This window comes from Salvelinus alpinus, chromosome 5 (genome assembly GCF_045679555.1).
Source record: "Salvelinus alpinus chromosome 5, SLU_Salpinus.1, whole genome shotgun sequence".
NCBI classification, from domain to species: Eukaryota; Metazoa; Chordata; class Actinopteri; order Salmoniformes; family Salmonidae; genus Salvelinus; species Salvelinus alpinus.
This window is the reverse complement of record NC_092090.1, coordinates 101,923,900-101,943,408: the sequence shown is the minus strand read 5'-3', so window position 1 is coordinate 101,943,408 and position 19,509 is coordinate 101,923,900. Positions and strand designations below refer to the sequence as shown.

Sequence of the window (19,509 nt, the reverse complement as noted above, 5' to 3'; positions counted from 1 at the left end):
ACGTGTTCTCTGGAGTGATGAATCACGCTTCACCATCTGGCAGTCCAACGGACAAATCTGGGTTTGGCAGATGCCAGGAGAACGCTATCTGCCTGAATGCATAGTGCCAACTGTAAAGTTTGGTGGAGGAGGAATAATGGTCTGGGGCTGTTTTTCTTGGTTCAGGCCCCTTAGTTCCAGTGAAGGGAAATCTTAACGCTACAGCATACAATTCTGTTTTTCCAACTTTGTGGCAACAGTTTGGGGAAGGCCCTTTCCTGTTTCAGCATGACAATGCCCCCGTGCAAAAAGCGAGGTCCATACAGAAAGGGTTTGTCAAGATCGGTGTGGAAGAACTTGACTGGCCTGCACAGAGCCCTGACCTCAACCCATACTAAGAGAAACATAGGATATTACGAGGTTAGTATTAGCTTTTCTGATGTCCAGAAGCCGTTTTTGGTCAAAGGAAACGATGAGGGAGATGTTATGTACAAAAAAGGTTAAGATCAGCAACAACAAAAAATCGCAGAATTGGTCACGAGTACATTCTGGTCATTTAGCAGACGCTCTTATCTAGAGAGACTTACAGTTAGTGAGTCATTTAGCAGACGCTCTTATCTAGAGCGACTTACAGGAGCAATAAGGGTTAAGTGCCTTGCTCAAGGGCACATCGGCATATTTTTCACCAAGTCTGCTCTAGGATTCGAACCAGCGACCATTCAGTTACTTGCCCAACACTCATAACCACTAGGCTACAGCCGCCATCTCATCACATCAATGGGCAATGTTTAAACAGTATCAATTGAAAGACACATAAAAGTGCATCATTTTAAACTGCATTTTGGTTTGAAGGGATGTGTGAATGCTTTCCTTACAAGAGATACTAAATGAATCTCTCTTCTGTTCTCCATCCTCCAGGTTGGTTTTGACCCCCACCACCACATGAGGGTGTCTGGTCTTCCTCCCAACCTCTCTGGCGGAAAACCGTACGCCTTTTTCATTTCTGAACTTTTGAAAAATAGATTGTCTAGATCAGAATATAAAATAAACCCTCCTCTTCATCACCTCTCCTCCTCTTCTAAGAGCCTATTCCTTCCACGTGAGCACTGAGGGCCAGATGCAGCCGGTACCGTTCCCTCCGGAAGCCCTGATAGGCCCGGGGATCCCACGTCACGCCCGTCAGATCAACACGCTGAGCCACGGCGAGGTGGTGTGTGCCGTCACTATATCCAACCCAACCAGACACGTCTACACGGGAGGGAAGGGCTGTGTCAAGATCTGGGACATCAGCCAGCCCGGCAGCAAGAGCCCTGTGTCACAACTAGACTGTCTGGTGAGAATACTACACAGGAGAATTATACGGGGGGGGTCAATTATCTTTTCCAATCTATATACTTTTTAATAAATCTTTGACAACTAGATAGTCGAGAATAATTGAAAATTAAACAATTAATTTATTACTATTGATTTTGTTATTATGTTTGAACATAAGATCACCGCATTAGCAATGGCAAAAATTGATCGAACTAAGCCTTAAAACTAAAAAGAGATTGAGGGAGGAAGATAGAGAGGGAGGTAGAGAGGGAGGTAGAGAGGGAGGAGGTAGAGAGGGAGGAGGTAGAGGGGGAGGTAGAGAGGGAGGTAGAGAGGGAGGTAGAGAGAGAGGTAGAGAGGGAGGGAGAGAGGGAGGAGGTAGAGAGGGAGGAGGTAGAGAGGGAGGAGGTAGAGAGGGAGGTAGAGAGGGAGGTAGAGAGGGAGGAGGTAGAGAGAGAGGAGGTAGAGAGAGGAGGTAGAGAGGGAGGTAGAGAGGGAGGTAGAGAGGGAGGAGGTAGAGTGGGAGGATGTAGAGAGGGAGGAGGTAGAGAGGGAGGTAGAGAGGAGGTAGAGAGAGAGGGAGGAGGTAGAGAGAGAGGGAGGAGGTAGAGAGAGAGGAGGTAGAGAGGGAGGTAGAGAGAGAGGGAGGTAGAGAGAGAGGGAGGTAGAGAGAGAGGGAGGAGGTAGAGAGAGGGAGGAGGTAGAGGGAGGAGGTAGAGAGATGGAGGAGGTAGAGAGATGGAGGAGGTAGAGAGAGAGGGAGGAGGTAGAGAGAGAGGAGGTAGATAGGGAGGTAGAGAGGGAGGTAGAGAGGGAGGTAGAGAGGAAGGAGGTAGAGAGGGAGGTAGAGAGGCAGGTAGAGAGGAAGGAGGTAGAGAGGAAGGAGGTAGAGAGGAAGGAGGTAGAGAGGAAGGAGGTAGAGAGGAAGGAGGTAGAGAGGAAGGAGGTAGAGAGGAAGGAGGTAGAGAGGAAGGAGGTAGAGAGGAAGGAGGTAGAGAGGAAGGAGGTAGAGAGGAAGGAGGTAGAGAGGAAGGAGGAAGGAGGTAGAGAGGAAGGAGGTAGAGAGGAAGGAGGAAGGAGGTAGAGAGGAAGGAGGTAGAGAGGAAGGAGGTAGAGAGGAAGGAGGTAGAGAGGCAGGTAGAGAGGGAGGAGGTGGAGAGGAAGGAGGTAGAGAGGGAGGAGGTAGAGAGGGAGGAGGTAGAGAGGGAGGAGGTAGAGAGGCAGGAGGTAGAGAGGCAGGAGGTAGAGAGGCAGGAGGTAGAGAGGCAGGAGGTAGAGAGGCAGGAGGTAGAGAGGGAGGAGGTAGAGAGGGAGGAGGTAGAGAGGAAGGAGGTAGAGAGGAAGGAGGTAGAGAGGAAGGAGGTAGAAAGGAAGGAGGTAGAGAGGAAGGAGATAGAGAGGAAGGAGGTAGAGAGGGAGGAGGTAGAGAGGGAGGTACAGATATATATAGGACATCCTGTTGTGTTTAGTAGCTATATACAGGACATCCTGTTGTGTTTAGTAGCTATATACAGGACATCCTGTTGTGTTTAGTAGCTATATACAGGACATCCTGTTGTGTTTAGTAGCTATATACAGGACATCCTGTTGTGTTTAGTAGCTATATACAGGACATCCTGTTGTGTTTAGTAGCTATATATAGGACATCCTGTTGTGTTTAGTAGCTATATACAGGACATCCTGTTGTGTTTATGATAGTAGCTATATATAGGATATGCTTGTGTGTGTCTGAACGCAAATAACAATAACCCTCTTTGTGTGTGTTTTTGTGTGTTTGTGAATACATGCCTGTGTGCGTCTATTAGAACAGAGACAACTATATCCGTTCATGCCGACTGCTGCATGACGGGCGGACTCTGATTATAGGGGGCGAGGCCTCCACACTTTCAATCTGGGACCTAGCCTCACCCACCCCGCGTATCAAGGCAGAGCTAACGTCTTCCGCCCCGGCCTGCTACGCCCTCGCAATCTCCCCCGACGCCAAGGTCTGCTTCTCCTGCTGCAGCGACGGGAACATTGCCGTCTGGGACCTCCACAACCAGACACTGGTCAGGTAAGGTCTGGTGTTGACTGACCTAAACAACCAGACACTGATCAGCTAGGGTCTGGTGTTGATGGACCTAAACAACCAGACACTGGTCAGCTAGGGACTGGTGTTGACGGACATAAACAACCAGACACTGGTCAGCTAGGGACTGGTGTTGACGGACATAAACAACCAGACACTGGTCAGCTAGGGACTGGTGTTGATGGACCTAAACAACCAGACACTGGTCAGCTAGGGACTGGTGTTGATGGACCTAAACAACCAGACACTGATCAGCTAGGGTCTGGTGTTGATGGACCTAAACAACCAGACACTGGTCAGCTAGGGACTGGTGTTGATGGACCTAAACAACCAGACACTGATCAGCTAGGGTCTGGTGTTGATGGACCTAAACAACCAGACACTGGTCAGCTAGGGACTGGTGTTGATGGACCTAAACAACCAGACACTGGTCAGCTAGGGTCTGGTGTTGACTGACCTAAACAACCAGACACTGGTCAGGTAAGGTCTGGTGTTGACTGACCTAAACAACCAGACACTGGTCAGCTAGGGACTGGTGTTGATGGACCTAAACAACCAGACACTGGTCAGCTAGGGACTGGTGTTGATGGACCTAAACAACCAGACACTGATCAGCTAGGGTCTGGTGTTGACTGACCTAAACAACCAGACACTGGTCAGCTAGGGACTGGTGTTGATGGACCTAAACAACCAGACACTGGTCAGCTAGGGTCTGGTGTTGACTGACCTAAACAACCAGACACTGGTCAGGTAAGGTCTGGTGTTGACTGACCTAAACAACCAGACACTGGTCAGCTAGGGACTGGTGTTGATGGACCTAAACAACCAGACACTGATCAGCTAGGGTCTGGTGTTGACTGACCTAAACAACCAGACACTGGTCAGCTAGGGACTGGTGTTGATGGACCTAAACAACCAGACACTGATCAGCTAGGGTCTGGTGTTGACTGACCTAAACAACCAGACACTGGTCAGCTAGGGACTGGTGTTGATGGACCTAAACAACCAGACACTGGTCAGCTAGGGACTGGTGTTGACTGACCTAAACAACCAGACACTGGTCAGCTAGGGACTGGTGTTGATGGACCTAAACAACCAGACACTGGTCAGCTAGGGACGGGTGTTGATGGACCTAAACAACCAGACACTGGTCAGCTAGGGACTGGTGTTGATGGACCTAAACAACCAGACACTGGTCAGCTAGGGACTGGTGTTGACGGACATAAACAACCAGACACTGGTAGGTTCTGGTGTTGACGGACCTAAACAACCAGACACTGGTCAGCTAGGGACTGGTGTTGACCGACCTAAACAACCAGACACTGATCAGCTAGGGACTGGTGTTGATGGACCTAAACAACCAGACACTGGTCAGCTAGGGACTGGTGTTGATGGACCTAAACAACCAGACACTGGTCAGCTAGGGACTGGTGTTGATGGACCTAAACAACCAGACACTGGTCAAGTAGGGACTGGTGTTGATGGACCTAAACAACCAGACACTGGTCAGCTAGGGACTGGTGTTGACGGACATAAACAACCAGACACTGGTAGGTTCTGGTGTTGACGGACCTAAACAACCAGACACTGGTCAGGTAAGGTATGGTGTTGACGGACCTAAACAACCAGACACTGGTCAGCTAGGGACTGGTGTTGACCGACCTAAACAACCAGACACTGATCAGCTAGGGACTGGTGTTGATGGACCTAAACAACCAGACACTGGTCAGCTATGGACTGGTGTTGATGGACCTAAACAACCAGACACTGGTAGGTTCTGGTGTTGACGGACCTAAACAACCAGACACTGGTCAGGTAAGGTATGGTGTTGACGGACCTAAACAACCAGACACTGGTCAGCTAGGGACTGGTGTTGACGGACATAAACAACCAGACACTGGTCAGCTAGGGACTGGTGTTGACGGACCTAAACAACCAGACACTGGTCAGCTAGGGACTGGTGTTGACGGACATAAAAAACCAGACACTGGTCAGCTAGGGTCTGGTGTTGACGGACATAAACAACCGGACACTGGTCAACTAGGTTCTGGTGTTGACGGACCTAAACAACCAGACACTGGTCAGCTAGGGTCTGGTGTTGACGGACCTAAACAACCAGACACTGGCCAGGTAGGTTCTGGTGTTGACGGACCTAAACAACCAAACACTGGTCAGCTAGGGTCTGGTGTTGACGGACCTAAACAACCAGACACTGGTCAGCTAGGGACTGGTGTTGACGGACCTAAACAACCAGACACTGGTCAGCTAGGGACGGGTGTTGATGGATGTAAACAACCAGACACTGGTCAGCTAGGGTCTGGTGTTGATGGACGTAAACAACCAGACACTGGTCAGCTAGGGTCTGGTATTGACGGACATAAACAACCGGACACTGGTCAGCTAGGGTCTGGTGTTGACGGACATAAACAACCGGACACTGGTCAGCTAGGGACTGATGTTGACGGACCTAAACAACCAGACACTGGTCAGCTAGGTTCTGGTGTTGACCGACCTAAACAACCAGACACTGGTCAGCTAGGGACTGATGTTGACCGACCTAAACAACCAGACACTGGTCAGCTAGGGTCTGGTGTTGACGGACCTAAACAACCAGACACTGGTCAGCTAGGGACTGGTGTTGACCGACCTAAACAACCAGACACTGGTCAGGTAGGGACTGGTGTTGACGGACCTAAACAACCAGACACTGGTCAGCTAGGGTCTGGTGTTGACGGACCTAAACAACCAGACACTGGTCAGCTAGGGACTGGTGTTGACCGACATAAACAACCAGACACTGGTCAGCTAGGGACTGGTGTTGACGGACATAAACAACCAGACACTGGTCAGCTAGGGTCTGGTGTTGACGGACCTAAACAACCAGACACTGGTCAGCTAGGGTCTGGTGTTGACGGACCTAAACAACCAGACACTGGTCAGCTAGGGTCTGGTGTTGACGGACCTAAACAACCAGACACTGGTCAGCTAGGGACTGGTGTTGACCGACCTAAACAACCAGACACTGGTCAGGTAGGGACTGGTGTTGACGGACATAAACAACCAGACACTGGTCAGCTAGGGTCTGGTGTTGACGGACCTAAACAATCAGACACTGGTCAGCTAGGGACTGGTGTTGACGGACCTAAACAACCAGACACTGGTCAGCTAGGGACTGGTGTTGACGGACATAAACAACCAGACACTGGTAGGTTCTGGTGTTGACGGACCTAAACAACCAGACACTGGTCAGGTAAGGTATGGTGTTGACGGACCTAAACAATCAGACACTGGTCAGCTAGGGACTGGTGTTGATGGACCTAAACAACCAGACACTGGTCAGCTAGGGACTGGTGTTGATGGAACTAAACAACCAGACACTGGTCAGCTAGGGACTGGTGTTGACGGACATAAACAACCAGACACTGGTAGGTTCTGGTGTTGACGGACCTAAACAATCAGACACTGGTCAGCTAGGGACTGGTGTTGATGGACCTAAACAACCAGACACTGGTCAGCTAGGGACTGGTGTTGATGGAACTAAACAACCAGACACTGGTCAGCTAGGGACTGGTGTTGACGGACATAAACAACCAGACACTGGTAGGTTCTGGTGTTGACGGACCTAAACAACCAGACACTGGTCAGGTAAGGTATGGTGTTGACGGACCTAAACAACCAGACACTGGTCAGCTAGGGACTGGTGTTGACCGACCTAAACAACCAGACACTGGTCAGCTAGGGACTGGTGTTGACCGTATTTTTGACTTTTGTATATTTGTTTATGTTATGTTACTTCCATATTGATTGTGTGTTTTTTCAGTATTGAAGTGCTACTGTGTGTTATTGTGTGTTCTGTTATTGTGTGTTGTTGTGTGTTGTGTTATTGTGTGTTGTTGTGTGTTGTGTTATTGTGTGTTATTGTGTGCTGTGTTAATGTGTGTTGTTGTGTTACTGTGTGTTGTGTTATTGTGTGTTGTTGTGTTACTGTGTGTTGTGTTATTGTGTGTTACTGTGTTACTGTGTGTTAATGTGTGTTATTGTGTCTTGTGTTACTGTGTGTTATTGTGTGTTCTTGTGTGTTCTTGTGTGTTCTTGTGTTAATGTGTGTTGTGTTACTGTGTGTTATTGTGTGTTGTGTTATTGTGTGTTGTTGTGTGTTGTGTTATTGTGTGTTGTTGTGTGTTGTGTTATTGTGTGTTATTGTGTGCTGTGTTATTGTGTGTTGTTGTGTTACTGTGTGTTGTGTTATTGTGTGTTGTTGTGTTACTGTGTGTTGTGTTATTGTGTGTTACTGTGTTACTGTGTGTTAATGTGTGTTATTGTGTCTTGTGTTACTGTGTGTTATTGTGTGTTCTTGTGTGTTCTTGTGTGTTCTTGTGTTAATGTGTGTTGTGTTACTGTGTGTTATTGTGTGTTCTTGTGCGTTGTGTTACTGTGTGTTACTGTGTGTTATTGTGTGTTGTGTTACTGTGTATTGTGTGTTGTGTTACTGTGTGTTGTTGTGTGTTGTGTTACTGTGTATTGTGTGTTGTGTTACTGTGTGTTGTGTTACTGTGTGTTGTGTTACTGTGTGTTATTGTGTGTTGTGTTACTGTGTGTTATTGTGTGTTGTGTTACTGTGTGGTGTGTTGTTGTGTGTTGTGTTATTGTGTGTTCTTGTGTGTTCTTGTGTTATTGTGTGTTGTGTTATTATTGTGTGTGTTACTGTGTGTGTAGGCAGTTCCAGGGCCATACGGACGGGGCCAGCTGTATAGATATCTCTCACGACGGGACCAAGCTGTGGACAGGAGGTCTGGACAACACGGTACGCTCCTGGGACCTGAGGGAGGGACGGCAGCTACGTCAGCACGACTTCACCTCACAGGTACACACACACACATTAAACACACAGTCCCCTTGACTCCCCAACACTTTCACACACACTAGCTGTTTTGTAATGTGTGTGTTGTGTGTGTCCTCCAGATCTTCTCTCTGGGATACTGTCCTACAGGGGAGTGGTTAGCTGTAGGGATGGAGAACAGTAATGTAGAGGTGCTCCACGTCACCAAGCCTGAGAAATACCAGCTACATCTCCATGACAGCTGTGTCCTCTCCCTCAGGTTCGCTCACTGTGGTACGTACAGGCCTGGCTGTCTGGCTGTCTGAATGGCTGCCTGGCTGCCTGCTGTCTGGCTGTCTGGCTGCCTGCCTGGCTGTCTGGCTGTCTGACTGGCTGGCTGGCTGTCTGACTGGCTGTCTGACTGCCTAACTGGCTGCCTGGCTGTCTGACTGTCTGTCTGACTAGCTGTCTGGCTGCCTGGCTGTCTGACTGGCTGCCTGGCTGTCTGCCTGCTGTCTGACTGGCTGCCTGCTGTCTGACTGGCTGCCTGCTGTCAGACTGCCTGCCTGGCTGTCTGACTGTCTGCCTGCCTGGCTATCTAGCTGTCTGCGTATCTGTCTATCCATTCGTCTGTTTAGTCTCTATTCAATAGTTTGTTTCTGGCCAGAAACATATTGTATTCGACCTATTGCCATAGAAACGTATTGTGTTTGATGTGTTGCCTTAGAAACATATTGTGTTTGACCTATTGCCATGGAAACGTATTGTGTTTGATGTATTGCCATAAAAACGTATTGTGTTTGACCTATTGCGATAGAAACATATTGTGTTTGATGTATTGCCATAGAAACATATTGTGTTTGATGTATTGCCATAGAAACATATTGTGTTTGATGTATTGCCATGGAAACGTATTGTGTTTGATGTATTGCCTTAGAAACGTATTGTGTTTGACGTATTGCTGATTCCTGATTGTGATTGATGTACTGCCTGTAGGTAAATGGTTTGTGATGGTCTCGATATCTCTGCTCTGTAGGTAAATGGTATTGTGATGGTCTCATCGTCTCTGCTGTAGGTAAATGGTTTGTGACGGTCTCATCTCTCTCTGTAGGTAAATGGTTTGTGATGGTCTCATCTCTCTCTGTAGGTAAATGGTTTGTGATGGTCTCATCTCTCTCTGTAGGTAAATGGTTTGTGACGGTCTCATATCTCTCTCTGTAGGTAAATGGTTTGTGATGGTCTCATCTCTCTCTGTAGGTAAATGGTTTGTGACGGTCTCATCTCTCTCTGTAGGTAAATGGTTTGTGATGGTCTCATCTCTCTCTGTAGGTAAATGGTTTGTGATGGTCTCATCTCTCTCTGTAGGTAAATGGTTTGTGATGGTCTCATCTCTCTCTGTAGGTAAATGGTTTGTGATGGTCTCATCTCTCTCTGTAGGTAAATGGTTTGTGATGGTCTCATCTCTCTCTGTAGGTAAATGGTTTGTGACGGTCTCATCTCCCTCTGTAGGTAAATGGTTTGTGATGGTCTCATCTCTCTCTGTAGGTAAATGGTTTGTGACGGTCTCATCTCTCTCTGTAGGTAAATGGTTTGTGATGGTCTCATCTCTCTCTGTAGGTAAATGGTTTGTGATGGTCTCATCTCTCTCTGTAGGTAAATGGTTTGTGACGGTCTCATCTCTCTCTGTAGGTAAATGGTTTGTGACGGTCTCATCTCTCTCTGTAGGTAAATGGTTTGTGATGGTCTCATCTCCCTCTGTAGGTAAATGGTTTGTGATGGTCTCATCTCTCTCTGTAGGTAAATGGTTTGTGACGGTCTCATCTCTCTCTGTAGGTAAATGGTTTGTGACGGTCTCATCTCTCTCTCTGTAGGTAAATGGTTTGTGATGGTCTCATCTCTCTCTGTAGGTAAATGGTTTGTGACGGTCTCATCTCTCTCTGTAGGTAAATGGTTTGTGACGGTCTCATCTCTCTCTGTAGGTAAATGGTTTGTGACGGTCTCATCTCTCTCTGTAGGTAAATGGTTTGTGACGGTCTCATCTCTCTCTGTAGGTAAATGGTTTGTGACGGTCTCATCTCTCTCTGTAGGTAAATGGTTTGTGACGGTCTCATCTCTCTCTGTAGGTAAATGGTTTGTGACGGTCTCATCTCTCTCTGTAGGTAAATGGTTTGTGACGGTCTCATCTCTCTCTGTAGGTAAATGGTTTGTGACGGTCTCATCTCTCTCTGTAGGTAAATGGTTTGTGACGGTCTCATCTCTCTCTGTAGGTAAATGGTTTGTGACGGTCTCATCTCTCTCTGTAGGTAAATGGTTTGTGACGGTCTCATCTCTCTCTGTAGGTAAATGGTTTGTGACGGTCTCATCTCTCTCTGTAGGTAAATGGTTTGTGACGGTCTCATCTCTCTCTGTAGGTAAATGGTTTGTGACGGTCTCATCTCTCTCTGTAGGTAAATGGTTTGTGACGGTCTCACCTCTCTCTCTGTAGGTAAATGGTTTGTGACGGTCTCATCTCTCTCTGTAGGTAAATGGTTTGTGACGGTCTGATCTCTCTCTGTAGGTAAATGGTTTGTGATGGTCTCATCTCTCTCTGTAGGTAAATGGTTTGTGATGGTCTCATCTCTCTCTGTAGGTAAATGGTTTGTGATGGTCTCATCTCTCTCTGTAGGTAAATGGTTTGTGATGGTCTCATCTCTCTCTGTAGGTAAATGGTTTGTGATGGTCTCATCTCTCTCTGTAGGTAAATGGTTTGTGAGTACCGGGAAAGACAACCTGCTGAACGCATGGAGAACACCTTACGGAGCCAGCATATTCCAGGTGAATAGTTCACACTGGTTGTATGAGGACTGACATCAGGTCTGATACTGGTTGTATGAGGACTGACATCGGTTCTGATACTGGTTGTATGAGGACTGACATCAGTTCTGATACTGGTTGTATGAGGACTGACATCAGTTCTGATACTGGTTGTATGAGGACTGACATCAGTTCTGATACTGGTTGTATGATGACACATCAGTTCTGATACTGGTTGTATGAGGACTGACATCAGTTCTGATACTGGTTGTATGAGGACTGACATCAGTTCTGATACTGGTTGTATGAGGACTGACATCAGTTCTGATACTGGTTGTATGAGGACTGACATCAGTTCTGATACTGGTTGTATGAGGACTGACATCAGTTCTGATACTGGTTGTATGAGGACTGACATCAGTTCTGATACTGGTTGTATGAGGACTGACATCAGTTCTGATACTGGTTGTATGAGGACTGACATCAGTTCTGATACTGGTTGTATGAGGACTGACATCAGTTCTGATACTGGTTGTATGAGGACTGACATCAGTTCTGATACTGGTTGTATGAGGACTGACATCAGTTCTGATACTGGTTGTATGAGGACTGACATCAGTTCTGATACTGGTTGTATGAGGACTGACATCAGTTCTGATACTGGTTGTATGAGGACTGACATCAGTTCTGATACTGGTGGATAAGGACTGACATCAGTTCTGATACTGGTTGTATGAGGACTGACATCAGTTCTGATACTGGTTGTATGAGGACTGACATCAGTTCTGATATTGGTTGTATGAGGACTGACATCAATTCTGATACAAAGGAGTTTTTATGGCATTTTTTTTGTTGACAATTATTGTGTGTTTTTGTTTCTCTTCCTCCCATTCTCTCTCTCTCCCTCCTCCCCCTCTCTCTCCCTCCATCCTACCCCTCCCTCTCTCCTTCCCCTCTCTCTCTCTCGCTCCCTCCTCTCCCTCCCTCCTCCCTCCTCCCCCCTCTCTTTCTCTCTCCCTCTCTCCTCCCCCTCTCTCTCTCCTCCTCCCCCTCTCTCCATCTTCTCCCTCTCCTCCTCCCTCTCTCTCTCTGTCCCCTTCTCTCTCCATCCCCTTCTCTCTCCTCCCCCCTCTCCCTCTCCCTCCAGTCTAAGGAGTCATCCTCAGTGCTAAGCTGTGACATCTCTGGGGATGACAAGTACATTGTGACTGGCTCTGGAGACAAGAAGGCCACCGTCTATGAGGTCATCTACTAGACCTTGACCCCTGACATTGACTTGTCACCCGACCAAAAAATGAGCCTGTCCGAGGGTATTTTGTCTGTCCTGTGATGTGGTTTTGCCTGAAAACTGACAACTTCCTAATATGGATTCCGTACACCATCCTCTCCCCCCAGTGCCCCCACCCCAGAACTGATATGGATTCCGTACTGCACCCCTCACCTCTAACCCCTGACCTGGCTGTGGACCAATCGAAATGCCTGAACAGAACAGAACCAAACAGTGGAAACTTCTCTTCTTCTTCTGACTGTTTTGTTTTCTATCAAACCAATGACTTTTCTAACATTTGTTTCCATGAAGACGAATGAAGCCTCATCTAGGAGTCCAGATGGAGGGGACATTCTGGAATGATAAAATATAACAAAACGCCAAAATATCGTCCCTTGTATCACACCAGGACATTATATATTACATTTCCTGATGCCTTTCTCAACATCCGGGGAAACTGCTGGTTGTCATCCGAACTTGTAAACAAGGCTGCATGGTATTTCTCTTAATGTGACTCCATGCGGCCACTGGCAACATCCCGTATAGGTATTACCTGGAAACGCTTGTGGATTTGATAGCTCTGACGCAGCACCTCCTGACATGGCTGATTGAATCGGGCCCTGAAATGCCTTTCAAATGAGCGGTTGGACTAGTAGTGTCATATTACCTAAGCCAGGACCATTGGGGAAGCTTGTAAACGTTCAGAAAATGCCTTGAAATTACTTGTTCTGTATTCCTCAGTTCACACTGAAATACTTTTTAAGGCTTGGTGTTCAATCACATTCTCAACTCCAAATCAAGAGTCCTATCTGAATGTTAAACACAGTTAGCTGATGAACTTATTGACCTGAGAAAGACAGTTAGCCGATGAACTTATTGACCTGAGAAAGACAGTTAGCTGATGAACTTATTGACCTGAGAAAGACAGTTAGCTGATGAACTTATTGACCTGAGAAAGACAGTTAGCTGATGAACTTATTGACCTGAGAAAGACAGTTAGCTGATTAACTTATTGACCTGAGAAAGACAGTTAGCCGATGAACTTATTGACCTGAGAAAGACAGTTAGCCGATGAACTTATTGACCGGAGAAAGACAGTTAGCTGATGAACTTATTGACCTGAGAAAGACAGTTAGCTGATGAACGTATTGACTTGAGAAAGACAGTTAGCTGATGAACGTATTGACCCGAGAAAGACAGTTAACCGATGAACTTATTGACCTGAGAAAGACAGTTAACCGATGAACTTATTGACCTGAGAAAGACAGTTAGCTGATGAACTTATTGACCTGAGAAAGACAGTTAGCCGATGAACTTATTGACCTGAGAAAGACAGTTAGCTGATGAACTTATTGACCTGAGAAAGACAGTTAGCTGATGAACTTATTGACCTGAGAAAGACAGTTAGCTGATGAACTTATTGACCGGAGAAAGACAGTTAGCTGATGAACTTATTGACCTGAGAAAGACAGTTAGCCGATGAACTTATTGACCTGAGAAAGACAGTTAGCTGATGAACTTATTGACCTGAGAAAGACAGTTAGCTGATGAACGTATTGACCTGAGAAAGACAGTTAGCTGATGAACGTATTGACCAGAGAAAGACAGTTAACCGATGAACTTATTGACCTGAGAAAGACAGTTAGCTGATGAACTTATTGACCTGAGAAAGACAGTTAGCTGATGAACTTATTGACCTGAGAAAGACAGTTAGCTGATGAACTTATTGATCTGAGAAAGACAGTTAGCTGATGAACTTATTGACCTGAGAAAGACAGTTAGCTGATGAACTTATTGACCTGAGAAAGACAGTTAGCTGATGAACTTATTGACCTGAGAAAGACAGTTAGCTGATGAACTTATTGACCTGAGAAAGACAGTTAGCTGATTAACTTATTGACCTGAGAAAGACAGTTAGCTGATGAACTTATTGACCTGAGAAAGACAGTTAGCCGATGAACTTATTGACCTGAGAAAGACAGTTAGCTGATGAACTTATTGACTTGAGAAAGACAGTTAGCTGATGAACTTATTGACCTGAGAAAGACAGTTAGCTGATGAACTTATTGACCTGAGAAAGACAGTTAGCTGATGAACTTATTGACCTGAGAAAGACAGTTAGCCGATGAACTTATTGACCTGAGAAAGACAGTTAGCTGATTAACTTATTGACCTGAGAAAGACAGTTAGCTGATGAACTTATTGACCTGAGAAAGACAGTTAGCCGATGAACTTATTGACCTGAGAAAGACAGTTAGCTGATGGACTTATTGACCTGAGAAAGACAGTTAGCTGATGAACTTATTGACCTGAGAAAGACAGTTAGCTGATGAACGTATTGACCTGAGAAAGACAGTTAGCTGATGAACGTATTGACCCGAGAAAGACAGTTAACCGATGAACTTATTGACCTGAGAAAGACAGTTAGCTGATGAACTTATTGACCTGAGAAAGACAGTTAGCTGATGAACTTATTGACCTGAAAAAGACAGTTAGCTGATGGACTTATTGACCTGAGAAAGACAGTTAGCCGATAAACTTATTGACCTGAGAAAGACAGTTAGCCGATGAACTTATTGACCTGAGAAAGACAGTTAGCTGATGAACTTATTGACCTGAGAAAGACAGTTAGCTGATGAACTTATTGACCTGAGAAAGACAGTTAGCTGATGAACTTATTGACCTGAGAAAGACAGTTAACCGATGAACTTATTGACCTGAGAAAGACAGTTAGCTGATGAACTTATTGACCTGAGAAAGACAGTTAGCTGATGAACTTATTGACCTGAGAAAGACAGTTAGCTGATGAACTTATTGACCTGAGAAAGACAGTTAGCTGATGAACGTATTGACCTGAGAAAGACAGTTAGCTGATGAACTTATTGACCTGAGAAAGACAGTTAGCTGATGAACTTATTGACCTGAGAAAGACAGTTAGCCGATGAACTTATTGACCTGAGAAAGACAGTTAGCTGATGAACTTATTGACCTGAGAAAGACAGTTAGCTGATGAACGTATTGACCTGAGAAAGACAGTTAGCCGATGAACTTATTGACCTGAGAAAGACAGTTAGCTGATGAACTTATTGACCTGAGAAAGACAGTTAGCTGATGAACTTATTGACCTGAGAAAGACAGTTAGCTGATGGACTTATTGACCTGAGAAAGACAGTTAGCCGATGAACTTATTGATCTGAGAAAGACAGTTAGCTGATGAACTTATTGACCTGAGAAAGACAGTTAGCTGATGAACTTATTGACCTGAGAAAGACAGTTAGCTGATGAACTTATTGACCTGAGAAAGACAGTTAGCTGATGAACGTATTGACCTGAGAAAGACAGTTAGCCGATTAACTTATTGACCTGAGAAAGACAGTTAGCTGATGAACTTATTGACCTGAGAAAGACAGTTAGCCGATGAACTTATTGACCTGAGAAAGACAGTTAGCTGATGAACTTATTGACCTGAGAAAGACAGTTAGCTGATGAACTTATTGACCTGAGAAAGACAGTTAGCTGATGAACTTATTGACCTGAGAAAGATGTTATAATGTTGCTTCTGCTGATCTGGTCGAGCGTCTGTCTGATTGACATCTCTCAGTCGTTAGAGACATAGTCCATGGTGATACCAGTGTAACATAGACGTCCTGCAGTGGAAAGAAACTACCTGTTGTTAGTTAAGCTCAATTCTTTAATACAAAATGCCTTTTGTCAGTTTTTCTAGTCCATGTCTGAATTTATTAAAATGTTCTGTGGTAAAGATGTTTTGTGTGACTGTTTTTTCCCCCCACCTTTCTCTCAGTGGTCTCCACATTCCTCAATCCTAAATCTATCCCCCTAAAATTAGATAAATCAGGGGTGGCCAAGCGAGATAATGGCTGTGGAGGTTTTTGCTTCAGCCTGCTTTAACAAAACAAATTAATTTAATCAGGTTTGTATGATTAGGCCTGGGTCGAAGGGAAAGTTTGCGATGAGCTGTCAAAACCTGCTTTGTCTCTTGCCTCCGCTTTGTCTCAGTATAGCTACATACCAACCTACCACTCTCTGTCCATGTCAAAGTGAAGGCTTAACTACCTACCACTCTCTGTCCATGTCAAAGTGAAGGTTTAACTACCTAGTATAGAGATATTGTTATCCACGTCGGCACCAACGATGTTAGGATGAAACAGTCAGAGGTCACCAAGCGCAACATAGCCTCAGCGTGTAAATCAGCTAGAAAGATGTGTCGGCATCGAGTAATTGTCTCTGGCCCCCTCCCAGTTAGGGGGAGTGATGAGCTCTACAGAGTCTCACAACTCAATCACTGGTTGAAAACTGTTATCTGCCACCTCCAAAACAATAGCATTTGTAGATAATTGGCCCTCTTTTTGGGACTCACTCACAAACAGGACCAAGCCTGGCCTGTTGAGGAGTGACGGACTCTATCCTAGCTGGAGGGGTGCTCTCATCTTATCTATGAACATAGACAGGGCTCTAACTCCTCTAGCTCCACAATGAGATAGGGTGCAGGCCAGGCAGCACTAGCACAGTCAGTGTAGTCAGCTCAGCTATCCCCATTGAGACCGTGTCTGTGCCTCTATCTAGGTTGGGCAAAACTAAACATGGTGGTCGCCTTAGCAATTTCACTGGAATAAAGACCTCCTCCATTCCTGCCATTATTGAAATAGATCGTGATACCTCACATCTCAAAATAGGGCTACTTAATGTTAGATCCCTCACTTCCAAGGCAGTTATAGTCAATGAACTAATCACTGATTATAATCTTGATGTGATTGGCCTGACAAACATGGCTTAAGCCTGATGAATTTACTGTGTTAAAGGAGGCCTCTCCTCCTGCTTGCACTAGTGACCATATCCCCCACACATCCTGCAAAGACGGAGGTGTTGCTAACATTTACGATAGCAAATTTCATTTTACAAAAAAATGTGCTGCGTTTTTGTCTTTTGAGCTTCTAGTCATGAAATCTATGCAGCCTACTCAAACACTTTTTATAGCTACTGTTTACAGGCCTCCTGGGCCATGTACAGCGTTCCTCACTGAGTTCCCTGAATTCCTATCAGACCTTGTGGTCATGACAGATAATATTCAAATTTTTGGTGACTTCAATATTCACATGGACAATTCCACAGACCCACTCCAAAAGGCTTTCGGAGCCATCATCGACTCAGTGGGTTTTGTTCAACATGTCTCCGGACCTACTCACTGCCACAGTCATACCCTGGATCTAGTTTTGTCCCGTGGAATAAATATTGTGGACCTATTTTGACGAGAATAAGAACAATCCAACATTTATTTTTGATACTGTCGCAAAGCTAACTAAAAAGCAGCATTCCCCAAGAGAAGATGGCTTTCACTTCAGCAGTGATAAATTAATGAACTTCTTAGATGAAAAGATCATGATCATTAGAAAGCAAATTACGGATTTCTCTTTAAATCTGCGTATTCCTCCAAAGCTCAGTTGACCTGAGTCTAAACTGCCAGGACTGTCATGTTTGCTCCCGCTCTTCCCTTCCCCTGGCGCTTGAGGGCGCCAGATTACCCTGCATCACACGCTCCTGCCATCCATCACCCACACCTGCCTTCTCTCGTCACTCGCATCAGCGTTAATGGACTCACCTGGACTCACTTATTACATGTTAATTTCCTCCCCTATATTTGTCTGTTCCCTTGCTCTGTTCCCTACTGCTGCATTGATTGTTTCTTGTCTAAGTTTTTGTTTGCTGACGCTGTGCTTGTCTCGTTATATGTCCGTCATTTATTAAATGTTACTCCCCGTACCTGCTTCGTCTCTCCAGCGTCATTTTGCGTGACAGAATGCAGCAGCCATCATACGAAGCATCGGGGAGTACTGGCGTTCTGGTTGGAATGGTGGCAGCGGTTCGGGGTCGCCACCAATGGAACCGGGGATGCCTAGCCAGCTTATCGGGCTTTCGCGCCCTAGCTGGCTCGAGAGGTTTCCTTGACCCGGTTGACTCGGATGGCGCTCATCCCACTTCGGGCCTCAGCTGGATCGTCAGTTTTTGCTTGCCCAGCCGGTTCAGGAGTTTTTTGTTTGTTTGTCTTGTGTTTTGTTGGTGACGTTGGTGGATTCCGCTGCCGATGGAACCGGGGTGCCTAAGCTAGCCCTTCAGGCTTTCACGCCCTGGCTGGCTCGAGAGGTTTTCCTGGCTCGGCGGTTTCCCATCCCACGTCACACTCCACTGGATCATCGGGCTCCCCTTCAGCGGGATCGACAGGCGTTTTGCCTCAGCCGGATCGTCAGGCTCCTATGCCTGAGCCGGCTCGCCAGGCTCCCACGCTCCTGCCGGTTCGTCGGGCTTTCACGCCCCAACTGGCTTGCCCTGCGCCCATGTCTCGGCCGGTTTGCCCAGGTGGGACGCCGGGTGGCGTCCCAAGAGGGAGGGGTACTGTCATGTTTGCTCCCGCTCTTCACTTCCCCTGGCGCTTGAGGGCGCCAGATTACCCTGCATCACACGCTCCTGCCATCCATCACCCACACCTGCCTTCTCTCGTCACTCGCATCAGCGTTAATGGACTCACCTGGACTCACTTATTACATGTTAATTTCCTCCCCTATATTTGTCTGTTCCCTTGCTCTGTTCCCTGCTGCTGCATTGATTGTTTCTTGTCTAAGTTTTTGTTTGCTGACGCTGTGCTTGTCTCGTTATATGTCCGTCATTTATTAAATGTTACTCCCCGTACCTGCTTCGTCTCTCCAGCGTCATTTTGCGTGACAAGGACCTAGGATCAATAGAGACACTCATGCCACATTCATGAAAATATTTATGGCCTCTATAGCGTCAAGCTGCATACTGGACCTTAATCCAACTAAACTACTGAAAGAGCTGCTTCCTGTGCTTGGCCCTCCTTGTGAAGGTGGTAAATTACCTTTTAATGGCGTCAGACCGAGGCTCTGCATCTGTTCTCGTGCTCCTAGACCTTAGTGCTACTTTTGACACCATCGATCACCACATTCTTTTGGAGAGATTGGAAACCCTAATTGGTCTCCACCAGGGACCTGAGCAATTATTTTCCATGGAGGGCCACATTAGAATATATTTTTGCCATCGCGGGCCAGAATCATGTTACAGGAGTATACATCATGTGCATGACTGTGTTGACAGACATTTTTTCTTAACCAAGATGGCGCCGACAGAGAGTGCTGCCTCACTTCTAGTCCTTAGGAAACTTTGCAGTATTTTGTTTTTTTTATGTATAATTACTTACATTGTTAGCCCAGAAAACCTTAAGTGTTATTACATACAGCC

At 46.1% G+C, this 19,509-nt stretch overlaps 1 protein-coding gene across 1 annotated transcript in view; it reads left to right on the top strand.

Annotated features, from left to right (window-relative positions):
* The window catches only part of LOC139577358 (transducin-like enhancer protein 4), a 78,692-nt gene extending 64,688 nt beyond the window's left edge, over positions 1-14,004 (top strand). The window contains exons 12-18 of the mRNA XM_071404415.1: positions 898-965; positions 1,063-1,312; positions 3,099-3,346; positions 8,078-8,225; positions 8,324-8,474; positions 10,918-10,994; positions 12,121-14,004. Of these exons, the coding sequence (XP_071260516.1) occupies positions 898-965; positions 1,063-1,312; positions 3,099-3,346; positions 8,078-8,225; positions 8,324-8,474; positions 10,918-10,994; positions 12,121-12,228 (1,050 nt within the window). The 3' untranslated portion in view covers positions 12,229-14,004. The remainder of the gene's footprint in view (positions 1-897; positions 966-1,062; positions 1,313-3,098; positions 3,347-8,077; positions 8,226-8,323; positions 8,475-10,917; positions 10,995-12,120) is intronic.
* The last annotated feature ends 5,505 nt before the right edge of the window (positions 14,005-19,509 follow it).